General features: G+C 39.2%; 1 protein-coding gene across 1 annotated transcript; it reads left to right on the top strand.

Moving 5' to 3' along the window:
- Positions 1-500: 500 nt before the first annotated feature.
- On the top strand, positions 501-15357 carry LOC123048161 (ABC transporter B family member 4). Its single transcript, XM_044471313.1, has 12 exons — positions 501-740; positions 9607-9661; positions 10036-10211; positions 10320-10541; positions 10637-10875; positions 10958-11483; positions 11561-11834; positions 11920-12550; positions 12643-12871; positions 13732-13998; positions 14131-14394; positions 14485-15357. The coding sequence occupies exons 1-12, from the start codon at positions 501-503 to the stop codon at positions 15136-15138; spliced, it is 3777 nt and encodes a 1258-aa protein (XP_044327248.1). The 3' UTR covers positions 15139-15357.
- Positions 15358-15458: the final 101 nt, after the last annotated feature.

Raw genomic sequence — 15458 nt, 5'->3', positions numbered from 1 at the left:
TGATACCTTCACACCTATAATTGTACACTTCTGGACTTCTAAAAGAGTACACTTCTTCCCTTAAAAAAAGAAAGAGTACACTTCTTCCACTCAAAAGGAAAAAAAGAGTACACTTTATTTCAACAACTATGAGTTGTACATCATCTATAAAATACTAGTCCCTCCTATTCATAGTAAGTGTCGTGGTTTTAGTTCAACATGTATTTGTTGAACTGTTAAATTAAGAATAAACGTCAATGACATTGTCGGCCCAGAAATAATCCATTTGCGTCAGACCCTACTCTTTGGTCTTAGTGGAGCGTAACTATACCCCACTCTGGCAACAGAGTGCATGCATGTGTGGTTGCAACGGTATAATAATATGCCCACTTGTATCTCCAATCATTGGCCAGCCCAAGCATAAATACCCTGCAGATTAATCCAAACAGAGAACTTCAATCGTGAGACTCAGGCTTTAGACAAACAAAGCAGTGGGTTGGGGACGAGCTACCCAGCTAGCAATGGACACAGCAGCAGTGGCTGCCGAGGGGGAGGAGGAGAGCGTTGGGCAGCAAGAGAAGGTGTCCTTCATGGGGATGTTCCGGTACGCCGACGGCACGGACCTGCTGCTGATGCTGGTCGGCACGGTGGCCGCGCTGGCCAACGGCGTGTCGCAGCCCCTCATGACGATCATCTTCGGTGACACCCTCAACGCCTTCGGCGACGCCACCGGCGATGACGTCCTTCAGCGGGTCAACAAAGTAAGCCCCATCTGTCTAAGCTTCCCATGGTAGGCTTACTACATCTGTTATCCCTTTTACAACGTACGTCCTCGTCTGTGTGTATTGCTGCGTCCGAGTTGGTATACCTCTTCAACTTAATATAAGAAGTGTTTTGACTGACAATATGACAGTGTCAAAAAACGTTATATTTCCCAAACTTTGACTCCTTTTTTAGAAAATCAGAGCCTTAGAGCTCAATCCATTACTCAAGAAGAAGAGCATTGATCAGTTAATTAGCGAAAAACTAGGCCAAACCGAAACTTTGACTCATCTTACACTAACGCAACTCCAACCATGCATCTCTGATCTTCCTAAATTTACCTCCCTTTTAGAAGGCTGTTTGTGGGCCTTCTTTTTTGGTGCCTCTCCAACCGTCACCCCTACATGCTTCCCTCATATTCTTTTTCTTCTTCTTCTTCTTCTCTTTTCGCATTAAAAAACAAAAAGAAGTAAGCGGCAACACAGGGAGCTCTGAGGTCTCCGGCAAGCTCTGGTGAGCCCGGACGATCCCAGGAGAGCTACGGCGAACTCTAGCTGTCGATGCTAGCGCCGGGGGCAGCAGATCGAAGAAGATGGGTGGTGGTAGGAAGGCAATTTCATGGCGGTTGGAGTCTCCTGGGAGGGATGGAGCGCTCCTATTCTCTCCCTAGATGTAGGGGACATAGGGTGAAAGAGAGCCCTCCCTACAACACAAGGTGAGTATGGGAGGGTTTTAGTGGTTTTTTCTTTTGCTGAAAATCCATAAAATAGGGGTGTCATCACCAGTATAAAATTAATCATTGCACACGGTTCAAAAAAGCATATCACATACGGCTTGCCTCAGTATGTGCACAAAATTGTATCGATTTCAGGGTCTCATTGCACACCGACCCTAACTCACATGCAATATTTAGTTAATATCCCATAGTCACATGAAACAAAATCATGTGAGTTGTGAACCACAGATTAAAAAGGGAGCACAGACGAGATGGAGTGTCATAAAGGCGGGTAGACAACCAACACATCGTAGATCCATCATTTTTGTGGAATCACGGAGCCCGAGCTCACTAGGAGATGAATGACTTGTTGTTTGCCACTCCTTCTGCAACTTGGTCACACTAGTACTGTAACATCCACCGTTGTTGCCAAGGAAACACAAAAGGTAGTCATGGAAGGAGCTTGACGACCACCATCACCAACCTCTCCTCGTCTTGGCCAAATATGGTAAATGAGACCCTTCCTCTGCTTGTCTACACGAACATGGTGAAGTACAACTGTGCTGCCAAGCTGTCGAAGGAAGCAAGCCTCACCTGAACCATGAGTTTGTTGAAGGAGGGAGCTCTCAGGGGGTGTAGGCACACGGACGGCCATGAGGTGCGGTGCCCCGATTCTCGAGGCTTAACAACTAGAGCTTGCCGGTGTAGTGTCGTGGTCATCGTCTTTCTGCTGCCCCCTAAGGCTTGACAACTGTCGATGCTAGCGCCGAGGCAGCAGAAGATAATGGGTTTTGAGCAAGCTCTAGCTATCGACGCTAGCGTTGTGGCCATCCGGTGTAGAGAAGATGAGGGAGTGGCGAGGGAGGGGGGGATCGGTTGCTGGTGATTTGAGAGAGGGAGATGGAAAGATTAGATGGTGATGGTACAGAGAAAGGTGGGCAAAGATGGATGAGAGGATTACGTAAGTTGGAACGTTTTACACATGGGCTTAAAGTTTTGACCGCGTGTGATATGTTATTGTCACCTGAAACCATTTTGTGATGTAGGTGTGTTTGTTATGGTTCGAAATAAACAATCCTGGTTGCCTTACTCCTGACAACTTTTTGAAACCATGTGCCATAGGTGTCTTAACCGACATATCCTATGCCGGTGAACCATGTGAACTAATACTATTACATTATCATGAAACTATTTTCATAATATCCTATTTTTCTTAATTTACAGTGGAATATATCCATGTGATAAATGATGATCAAAATTGCATATTGTACACCATATTAATATTCTAAACCCCATTATCATCTATTTAACATATTCTCATTGTAATATATTCACATGATAAATAATGGTCAAAGTTTCATATTTGATGCCATTCAATATCCAAACTTCATCTATCTACAGACACATGGAGTACATAAAGCATGATAGATACACCATGAAAAAAAAACATCTTGAGGTTAATCCGATGGGCTCCCTTATGTTTAACCAATCCACAACTGATATATCTTCGTAGTAGCAAAATAAATCACAACCGCTATACATGACATCCTAATTGTACATAAACATTAGCATAATCATAAAATTCTACTAGATCGGACGATGTGCGCTAAATCAAAATAACGACAAGAAACTATCATGAGTATATGACCATTATGTAAGGAATATTCACCATCAATGGATCACAACAGTTCACGCGATGATAACCGGCCAGACCCGGCCTGGAATATTGTGAAATGGAACAACACATTCCTTAGGCCCAAGGAATTCATCCTCAATCCTAATCTGGGAATTTCCTATTCAATGCTTAAGGCGCTGAATTGCGCCCTAACGACAAAAACTGCTCAAACTGGATAGATTGTTTTCTAGTTTTGGTACCTTTCTTGAAGGTTCCACTATTGTGGGGTTTCCAGTTTTTTAGAACCTTCTCGAAGGTTCTTCTTGGCTAGTTTTTCTAGTATTCCTTTCTCTTTTTCTCTTTTTTTCTTTTTCTCCTTTCTATCATTTCAAATTCATGAAAAAAAATTTATGAATATATTTTCCCAATTCCTAAATACTATTCAAATTTATGAGATTTTTTGAATTTATAAACATTTTCAAATTAAGGAAGATTTTCTAATTTTTGAACTTTTTAAGACTCAGTGGACTTTATGAAAATATCTAATTTTTTAGATTCATTGTTCTTAAAGTCAGAACTATTTCAACTTTTTGAAGTATTTAAAATTCATAAACGCCTTTTCAAATTTTAACAGACGAGAAATAGTTCTGAGTTATCCTGAATCATTAACAGATGACGGGTTTATCCTGAACCATTAACTGCTGACGGGCCACCGAGTGTCAAGCAGCTGAGCCTAGCGAGCAGACCAGATAATGGGCTGCGGCCCACCTAGCATCCGCACGAGCACCAGCGACGATTCAAGCGCAAGAAGGGGCGAGTCTTGCCATTAGCAAGATGGAAGCCGAGCTCGCCTACAGGTAGGGCTGGACCAAAAGCTCGTAGCTCGCGAGCTTAATGAGCGCTCGATAGTTCAGCTTGTTTAGCTCGTAGCTCGCTTCTTAATGAACAGAGCCAATCATTGATTTTAGCTCATTAAGCTCGTTAGCAACAACACAATACATATTTTCATCTTATGTGACAAACTTTTTGTAGCACCTCAGCCCATCTATTTAATCTAATCGACATATGAGGCAACAAACTACTTCATTTCTTTTTGTAGTCACCATATTTCATGTTGAAAACCATACCTACACATTCATCATGTATATCGTAAGACATTATAATCTGTTAACGAGCGCTCGCGAGCGCTCACGAGCTTAACGAGCTTCAAACGAGCCAAGCCGAGCAGGGTTTTCTGCTCGTTAATCTTAACGAGCCGAGCCTTAACGAGCGCGAGCTTAACGAGTCGAGCTGCTCGTTAGTCCACCCCTACCTACAGGGACCCGGTAGTGGGCCGACCTAGTAGTCATATGGTTTCATCATACTGACATCACACAATTGTTTACTTTTATTTTTTTTCCAATTTTTTATATTAAAAAAATTAAATACATATATTATAACAAATAATTTCTTTAGTTATTTTAAAGTGTTCATCGCACATTACAAAAATGTTCATGCAATGTCAAAAAATGTTCAAACCTTTAGAAATGTTTCTATCAGTAAATAAATGTGTGATGTACCGAAATGCTATACTTTTTAAAGGATGTTTGTGTAATTAAAAAATTAGTTTGGTACCATTAGAAAATGTATGTTTTACATTGTAAAAAATGTCCACATGTTTCAAAAATATGTTTTGACTTCTTAATGCAATTTTATACAATGTTAAAAAATGTTCGAATAGTTTTGAAAATATTTTGTATCATTCGGATAGAATGTCCCAAAAATGTATTTCAAAAATGTTTAACACGTATTAAAAATATATTTGAAATAAAATCATCTATTTTGAAAAAATAAATGTATGTAAAATATGTTTTAGATGTATACGAAAAATGTACAATGTGTATGAAAAAAGTAGACATCAAAACATATATTTCAAATATGCCAATCCCACATTTGAATAAACATGTATATAAACATGTTCTTGGCGTATACAAAGAATGTACAATGTGTATGAAAAACCTAAACATGTGTTGAAAAAAAGAACAAAGAAAGATTAAAAAATCCAGAGTGAATCGGTGAAAACCGAAGAAAGAAACAAAGAAAAAAAAACACAAATAAAGAGAAATAAGGAAAAATAGAAGAAAACTCGAAGAAAACTGAAAAAACCCTCAAAAAATAATCAAGCGTAGGCACAATATTGGGCCGGCTCATCAGCGTTGGGCTGTAGGCGAGACCTATTACGAATGGCAACCGATGAGAAATAGTATCTGCGCGCGTGAAAAGCCGATCATGCACTTTCCTCCTAAATAAGGTGTATCTCACGTCAACCCTTAGCACGTCCATCGAAATGCCTAAGAGAAACTCTTAACATACCCCAAAATGGTTTTAGGGGCCCTCCACAACCATTTTAGTGGTGTTTTAGTGTCGTGCTAGTTCAAATTATTTTTAGTACAATATTTATAATATTTGAAGATAGATAATGAAAAGAGGAGCCCTCTCACCACTATCACAAATAAACCTCATGTCCATGCGAGAACATCAAACACCATGTAGGTGTCCACCTTGTCGCTAGCCGAATCGACTACATGAGGCCGGTGAAGGTATGAGGGGTTGCACAACTCTCGTACCAAGAATTGGCAAGCCTGGCAGCAACAACAGGGGGAGCTTGCACCAATGGAAGAATGGTGGCGCGAGGCTCCTAGAGGCCGCGGGAGGGGCACGACAAGGTGGCAGAAGTTAGAAGAGGGGCGGTGGCGTCTTCAAGGGGTGAAGCGGTCTAATTACCATCGCGTCGTCTCCGCCATCTCCCATTGTCGGTCGTGCAAGACACCATAGCTCGCATAATAGCCGGTATCAATGGGAATGGGTCGGCAACAGTGTATGGGAGAGTTTGGCGACAGAACGATGTTGGTGAGAGGCTGCAATCCGTGCCAGCGCGTATAGGAACATGGGCGAAGCCTCATTAGCGCAAAAATAATTCGGGAGAGGGTCCTCTATATTTCCCCTCTCATTCCCTAATTATAAAGACAATATGATACTCTTTCCATTTTTACTTACTCTGCATATTAGCTTTGGCCTAAGTCAAACTTTATAAAATTAGACCAACGTTATCGAAACAATCTAAATTTTCGAAATAAGTTATTCTTCATCTGAGGTATATATATGTGATGCAAATATATTGAATGATGATTCGAATGGTATTGATTTTTTATTGTGGATGTAATATTTTTTTATAAAGTTGGTCAATGTTTACAAAATTTGATTCGAGACAAAGCTAATATGCGAAGTAAATAAAAACCGAGGGAGTATTTTTAAAAGACCCGCTAAAAGTTATAGCGATAGTGGGTATTCAAGGATTGTTAAAATGCTTTCATTCCCTATTTTGGTAGCCTTTTTAGGAGATGGATTTTCAAAGCATTTGTTCGAGTTAACCAGCTACTCTACTATGTGGCCACCAGGCTGCAACCGATATCCAAGCTCCACCACATCTGAAAACTGCACCTCCACCATTCGTGGCCTCTTCGTCAGCATCAGTCCATGCCGGCCTTGTGCATCATATCCATCTCAATTCTCCCATACCAAGCTCATTTAGGTTGTTCTTCTAGTTATAACAATAGCATCTTCCCAATACTTTTTACAACAATAGCATGCCATTATTTTGTGGTCGTTGTTGTCGGTCACAATCCTAATGTGGCTTTTTTGCCATTCCGCATATCAATTTCAACACGCATAATTTTATTTTCTAGTACTTATTTCTTCCAGTCATTAACAAGTGGGACCCACACATGTATGGAGCATTGCAATTGACGAGGCACCATTATTCGCCACATGGATTGTTTGACAAGTCAACCGAGTGCCTCATAGATAAAACTAGAGAATACCTTGTGCTTTGTTCCGGGAATTGATTGCAATACATTTTGAGTGATTTGATTGTATAAAACATGAATAATTGAGTTAATATATGAACGAAAACTAAAAACACATATTATGCATTGTATTTGATGATTGTGTAGTCGAAAAATAACACAAATAAAATGTTTCATTTCACCCGGGAAAAGCCACCTCTTTCTCCACAAACAATGTCTTTGTCATTTGATCCAATTTTTATCCATTAAATAGGAACAACTTTGATAAATATGGAGAACTCTTGGATAGAGTATTAGAATGAAAAGACCATTAATTATATAGGAAGAACCCAGGGTTCTAGCCCATTTCCATTCCTAAATCAATAATTCGTAGTGCTTTGCCTTTCTTGCGTACTCCTGGTGAACCAGTTGCTAGCCATATGTTTAGGAGGCTATTTTACGTGGCATAATATAATGGGAAACTTTTTCCCATGCACGTTGAGTGGCACTTTGATAAGGTGGCATGTGTGGTGAGGTGGGATGTGCGGATGGGATCAACTAATAATGGAAAACTTGTTCTCATGCATGTTGTGGTGAGCCTTTGAAGAGGCGGCATGTGTGCATGTTAAGATAATAGAGGTAGTGGGGATGAACTATTTAAGTATATATGATACAAAGCTATATGATGAACCAGTGACATTATAATCATTACGAGTCGTACTTTTTTTACTATTTACGATAGGGCAATAACCCTACGTCCTTTATTACAGAAAATTTGCGTAGACCTGTTTAAATCCGGTCCGACCAGGAGTCGAACCCAGGACCTGAGGTCCTACTAAGGTCGTTGCAACCACTAGGCTATATGCCCTTTCTCCGCAAGTCATATTTAGTGACCGTAATGTGCATATTAGAAAGTATCATGACCATACTGTGGTTTCACCTCAACTCCAGTAACCACCAATGTATTTATCTCTAAGCCCATTTATATTGTTCTTCTAGTTGTAACAATAGAGCGCTATTATGCTTGTGGTCGTGGGTTTGCGTGTCATTGTCGGTCACAACGTGGCTTTTCTGCCATTCTTCAAGCCAATGTGGCTTTTCATCGGTCACAACGTGTATGCCTTTCCTAAGTAAATTAGCTTTTGCGTATTGCAAGATGTAGAGGATGGAAGGACGATCTTAAAGATATTTATATTCTAAAAGCAAAATTTGAAGAAAAAGGTAGAAAGATATGTTAGAATTTTCTCATATCAAAAAATTGTGCCATTTATGTGCTAAACCATTATTAACTAAATATGTCACAAATCGGTTGATCATCATAACCGCTCCTAAGAAGATCACAACTGTTAGAGCTATGTAACTATACCTAGGAAGATAATTGTTAGATCACATAACCATACAATGCACATTCAATGAATAATTAAACTTCATTAAAAAATATAAAATAGACCAAAATCACATTATTATTTGAGTACACACATATCATTATGACGTTATAATCCTGTTCATTGCATTATCTAAGTGGGTAAGATTATGACATATTTAAGATCATAATAGTATTTGTTAAAAATATCATAATGAAAATTATGGGGTTTAAAGATATTGTAAGGAAACTCTTCTTGGTTCACATCCTAATATGCACAAAAACAATTGTTTTGAGAATATATTAAGCCGAGTGAACATAAATACAAGGGTGTCGTTTATACTATAAAATTAAGAAACAATATCTGGGAAATTATAATTACATACATATGCATAATGTTAAATTGATTTGCATAATCCTAGTGGCAGTCACATCTTATTCTGACAACTTAAAGATTATTTTTATCATTATCACCATTTAAACTCGCTATAAATACAATACTATATTAAATGTGTGCGCAACATAATTCCTTTGATAAAACATTACGTATATGAAATAAGAAAGCATGCACCCAATGTTATCTAGCTTTGACATGCAATATGTCTAATATATATATGGATTCATAAGGTCACAATTGTCTAATATAGTCGTCCAATTCTCTTATTAATACCATAATTTAATTATTGTTTATTATACACATGCAGAAGTATTGATAAAAAAATCCATATTAGAAATTTAGCAAGTAATAAAATTTATCTTATTTGGAATAGTGGAAGTACTATTTTTTCAACGCACAACTTGCCAATGTAGACATATCAATAATAGTTATGCTCATGTTCATTATACAAAGCAATTTGGGAAACCTATCTAATGTCATGTACTCACTCTGTCCCAAAATAAGTGTCGCTGATTTAGTACAAACTCTATAGTTCAAAATTTTGTCCATGAATTCCAGCTTGAAGAAAATACTACAATCTCTTGTAAGAAATACACTAACCGATCCACACAATTTTGCTTCATCCTCTACATTCTACATTGATATATAAAATTTGGAGCTCGAATTTCAAAATTTCACTGACAGGTTACCTTAATGGGTAATATTCATTTGTAGTTCAAGACACTTGTTCTATGTTCATTTATCCATCTACAAGATCTATGCGTATGAGGGATCATCGTGGATTGGTCATAATTCTGGTTCTGGAAGAATTTCTAGCCAGCTCGAAGCTTTTTAACCACATATCATCACTTATCTACATAAATAGTAATATGTATTTCTTTGCACATATACATGGTTGTTGGCAAACACAGGAATAGATTATTCATTTTATTGCCATTTGTTTTTATGCAGGTGGTTCTAAAATTTGTCTACTTGGGTATCGGAACAGCAATCGTCTCCTTTCTTCGTGAGCACGAGCACACTTTGTCCACCTATACATATGTGTTTCTGTCATCTGCCTTGATACTAGATAGTTGTTGGCATGTTTGAGAAGATGGTAGTTAATGACATGCATGCTAATTTTTCTAATATGCAAGTTAGTATCATCATGCCGTGAATTCCAACCCATGTTGCTAAAGTTCTTATCCAGGGAGGATAGCTAACCTGTTGCATATAGGAAAAACAATGTTTACATGTTTTGTAATTTCAACGGAATGAAATTATATTTGAAATCATGGCGGCATTTTTTGCTCATGTAACACATTCAATATAAATATTTTGATCATATGTAAACCAAATATCTAGTGTTGATCTTGCCAAGCCAACTTGTTGTCTTTGCAGAGGTGTCATGTTGGACACTTACCGGTGAAAGGCAAGCGACACGCATTCGATCTCTATACCTCAAATCTGTCTTGAGACAGGATATATCATTCTTTGACCTAGAAATGACAACTGGGCAGATCGTTTCGAGAATGTCCGGTGATACTGTCCTAGTTCAGGATGCTATTGGTGAGAAGGTAAGGAATTTCTCCAAGTACAATGAAGAACACGTAAGAAAAAAATTGTATTCGTTATATTCCTAATCTTATTGAAATTAACATAGACATGCACTCTAAACTCTTCAGGTCGGCAAGTTTCAATCACTTGTGGCTACTTTCGTTGGTGGTTTCATTGTAGGTTTCGTGAAAGGATGGCTTCTATCTCTTGTCATGTTGGCATCCATACCTCCAGTTGTACTTACTGGAGCAGTAGTGGCAAAACTGTTGTCCAAAATATCAAGCAGACGTCAAGCATCATATAGTGCTGCGGGTAATGTTGTTGAACAGACAATTGCTGCTATAAAAACAGTAAGTTTAGTTTACAAAACAAGTTTTGAATAATGCTATTATAAATGAGTTTATGTGCACTCTCTAATTTATATGATGGCTGTATATGCAAATAGGTTGTTTCTTTCAATGGGGAGAAGCAGGCCATCACAACGTACAATAAACTAATACACAAATCATACAAGACTGCTGTTGAGGAAGGACTTACTAATGGCTTTGGCATGGGTTCTGCTTTCTTTGCACTCTTCTCTAGCTATGGTTTAGCCATCTGGTATGGTGGAAAGTTGGCTCTTACAAAAGGATACACAGGAGGACAAGTCATCACAGTCATATTGGCTATCATTATTGGGGCAGGGTCAGTCTTTACTCTTACCTTGAATTAGAATTCATATCTACCATATCACATTACCGAAAGTGATATCAACCAACTTTTGCAGGACTTTAGGTAATGCAGCCCCATGTATGACTGCCTTTGTAGAAGGACAATCAGCAGCACACCGACTGTTCACAACAATAAGGAGAAAACCAAAGGTTGATCCTGATGACAATAATGGTAAGCGATTGGAAAATATGAGGGGAGAAGTTGAGCTGAAGGATGTATATTTTAGCTACCCAGCCAGGCCTGAGCAACTGATATTTGATGGATTCTCACTTCTTGTGCCTAGTGGCACTACAATGGCTATAGTTGGGGAGAGTGGGAGCGGCAAGTCAACTGTGGTTAGTCTTGTAGAGAGATTCTATGATCCACATGATGGTGAGGTTTTAATTGACGGGATCAATATCAAGAGTTTACATCTTGATTCAATAAGAGGGAAAATTGGCCTTGTTAGCCAAGAGCCAGTGCTATTTATGACCTCAATTAAAGACAACATAACATATGGCAAGGAAGACGCAACAATTGAGGAGATCAAGAGAGCAGCTGAGCTCGCCAATGCAGCAATTTTCATCGATAAGTTGCCCAATGTGTGTGATAAAAATCATGTAGTTTAGATTTCTTCCATTTGAGCTGAGTGCTGATATTAAGATTTATCTCCTACCAGGGTTATGACACAATGGTTGGCCAACGTGGTGCTCAACTTTCAGGGGGGCAAAAGCAAAGAATTGCAATTGCGAGAGCAATCATTAAAAACCCCAAAATACTTTTGTTAGATGAGGCTACTAGCGCATTAGACGTGGAGTCGGAGAGGATAGTTCAGGAGGCATTGGATAGAATCATGGTGGACAGAACTACGCTCGTGGTGGCACATCGTCTAACTACTGTGAGAAATGCTGATTGCATATCAGTTGTTCAACAAGGAAAGATAGTTGAACAAGGTCAGTATTTCATTTCTATCACCCATTTTTTACCAATAACCTATTTTTCACATCTTAATTAGATTTTTCAACTTCATGCATATAGGTTCCCATGATGAATTGGTGCTAAACTTGGATGGCGCGTACTCTCAACTTGTTTTGCTACAAGAAAGTCATACAGAGCATAAAATAGACCGCCGATTGTCTACTCCAAGGTCTAAAAGTAAAAGCTTGTCAATGAAGCGGTCGATTAGTGGTTCGATAGGCAATAGTAGTGGGCATTCTTTCACCCTCCCCTTCGGGCTACCTAGTGCAATTGAATTTCCTGGAGGAAATGAAACACATGGGCAGAATCAGGAAGAGCTGAATGGTGATGGTGAGGTCCCAAAGAAAGCTCCTATGGTACAACTAGCGCTTCTTAACAAGCCAGAGGTACCTATTCTTCTGTTAGGATCTCTAGCTGCATCAGTCCATGGAGTGCTTTTCCCAGTGTTTGGTTTAATACTTTCGGGTGCCATTAAAGCTTTCTATGAGCAACCAGATAAACTCAGAAAAGATACTAGTTTTTGGGGTCTAATGTGTGTTGTCATGGGTATCATATCAATAATCTCAATACCAGCAGAGTTCTCCTTGTTTGGACTAGCTGGTGGCAAGCTTATAGAACGCATCCGAGCTTTGTCATTTCAAAGCATTGTGCACCAAGAAGTTGCTTGGTTTGATGATCCGAGAAATTCCAGGTGTGTTACATATTTTCTCTTGGTTTGTTCTTCTATATATTATGAACTTTACTCCGAGGCACTTTATATAATCGCCAAATTATGTATTACAGCGGAGCACTTGGTGCAAGACTATCAATTGATTCTTCGAATGTCCGACGTTTAGTGGGAGATAACTTGTCTTTAATGGTTCAGATTATCTCAAATCTAGTCACGGGAGTTGTCATTGCTATCATTGCTGACTGGAAGCTTGCTTTGATTATCATATGTGTGATTCCACTTACTGGTATTCAAGGTTATGCCAATGTGAAGTTCTTGAATGGTTTTAGTCAAGATGCTAAGGTAATTCATTAAACAAAGTTGTTGGGATGTTCCTCAAGTTATATGACATTTTGAGAACAAAGCCCTAAAACTAGATGCTACACCCTATAGCTAGATATATTTTTCTTTGGGCATAGGCTTTGTATCCAAAATACATAATTTACCAGTAATTTCACTATTATAGGCATAAAAGGTGAAGAAAACTATACACTTCGGAAATTCCTTGTGAGAAAAATTTATGCATATCATTTAGCTAAAATAAATTTGAAGATATTAGTTGCCAATGTTCCAAAACTTGCTCCGAAATAAAGACTTTTGGGGATCCGGGGCGAGTAATGATGCAGTGCATGCATAGCTTGTACCGTCAATCTAGAACTACTAGCTCATTACCCGTGCTTTTGATGGATTATTTTCAGCCAGGGTCCTCGGCTTGCCCATATTCATATATCTCACACGCTATTGTGTACATCTGAGCTCCTTCTTCGCCAGTGTCACGACTTAGTGTTCTTGCTCTCCTTAAAACATTACACCATGTCCTCAACCATAGTCACATACTATCATTGTTCTATCTCACATCTGGTATGATCTGTATCCGGTATAAATTTTGAAGGAGGTGGTGAACTTAATTTTTTTATGCGAGGAGCTTCGTTGTGATTAATTATTTGTTAGAGATTTTTACCAAGGTGAAAAAGGAAAGAGGAATAGATGGAAGAACTATAGACAGATCCATTTATATAACAGTAAAGAAAACAAAAACAATCTGATTAAATTTACAAAGTGAGGTCATTTTTTTACTTCACATTTCTACTTCATCAAGCATAGGTAACTGTTTTTCATTTTCTTAACACCTTTTGAGTTTGTGATAATGGCTTTCTCATCAGATGATGAATGAAGATGCGAGTCAAGTGGCCACAGATGCAGTTAGTAGTATAAGGACTGTAGCTTCTTTTTGTTCTGAAAAAAGAATTACAAGAATATATGAGCAGAAATGTGAAGCCTCAAAGAATCAAGGATTCAAAACAGGAATAGCCGGGGGCATTGGATTTGGTTTTTCATTCCTGATGTTGTACCTTACATACGGTCTTTGTTTCTATGTTGGAGGGCAATTCGTGCGCCATGGCAAATCAAATTCTGGTGATGTTTTTGAGGTACACATATGCACTATTTCAGCAGTAAAGTTTCTGGTTGAGGATCCTCTTCTTAGTAATTTTTTAATCTTAATCCTTCCATGATTAACCACTTTCATGAGGTCATTTCACATAGTAAGTCATACTTTGCAGGTTTTCTTCGCACTGATGTTAGCAACTTTGGGAGTATCTCAAACAAGTGCAATGGCATCCGATTCAAAAAAAGCAAAGGATTCAGCTGTCTCCGTATTTGCTTTGCTGGATCGGAAGTCTGAAATCGACTCAAGTAGCAATGAGGGCTTGACTTTAGACGAGGTCAAGGGCAACATCGATTTTCGACATGTTAGCTTCAACTACCCAACACGCCCAGATGTTGTAATATTTAACAACTTTACCTTGCACATTCCCTATGGAAAGGTTAGCCTATTCGTATACTCATCACATTGTTATATCTTCTACAATCATGTACTTGGTGTGGTGTCTTATGTTTGTTATGGTCCTATATAGACTATTGCACTCGTTGGAGAGAGTGGTTGTGGCAAGTCAACTGTAATCGCTCTGTTGGAGAGATTCTACAATCCTGATTCAGGTACCATTTTATTGGATGGAGTGGAAATCAAGAGCTTGAACATCAACTGGTTGAGGAAGCAAACTGGACTAGTTAGCCAAGAGCCTGTACTCTTCAATGACACAATTCGTGCCAACATAGCCTACGGAAAGGACGGAGAAGTCAGTGAGGAGGAGCTCATTGCGGCGGCAAAGGCATCCAATGCGCATGAGTTCATATCAAGCCTTCCTCAAGGATATGCCACCTCCGTTGGGGAGAGAGGGATACAACTATCCGGTGGTCAGAAGCAAAGGGTGGCTATTGCAAGGGGCATACTGAAAGACCCGAAGATACTACTGCTCGACGAGGCGACCAGCGCCTTGGATGCTGAATCTGAGCGGATCGTGCAGAATGCCTTGGATCATGTGATGGTTGGCAGGACCACGGTTGCCGTGGCGCACCGCCTCTCGACGGTCAAAGGCGCCGACATCATTGCAGTCCTCAAGGATGGTGCGATTGTGGAGAAAGGGGGGCACGAGTCCCTGATGAACATCAAAGATGGAGTGTACGCTTCACTTGTTGAACTTCGTTCGACTCACCATGAAAATGCCTAGGATGAGCATGGTCATTTCCTATCTGTATACACGTGGTATGCGGCGCCCAGTTTGCTGTATCTAGCAGTCGAAGTCTATTTGATGTAAGTTTGCTCGCATTTACAAGGAGAGATTCTGCTTCTGCTTTAGATTTTGATTCTGGTTCTGAAACGTACATTTCCTGCTATGCGCAGAGCAGTGTAGTTTTGTGCTGTAACAAGTATATATAAATAATTGAAGATCGCCCTTCAGAAATTATTGTATGGAGATGTCTGTAGCTCTTGTTTATCTGGCTAAAATCTACCTACAGTTGAGGAATTGATCTTACATACAGTGCAAGC

This window comes from Triticum aestivum, chromosome 2D (assembly GCF_018294505.1).
Source record: "Triticum aestivum cultivar Chinese Spring chromosome 2D, IWGSC CS RefSeq v2.1, whole genome shotgun sequence".
Taxonomy (NCBI): Eukaryota; Viridiplantae; Streptophyta; class Magnoliopsida; order Poales; family Poaceae; genus Triticum; species Triticum aestivum.
The sequence above is the reverse complement of the archived record's forward strand: the minus strand, read 5'-3'. Positions and strand labels throughout refer to the sequence as shown.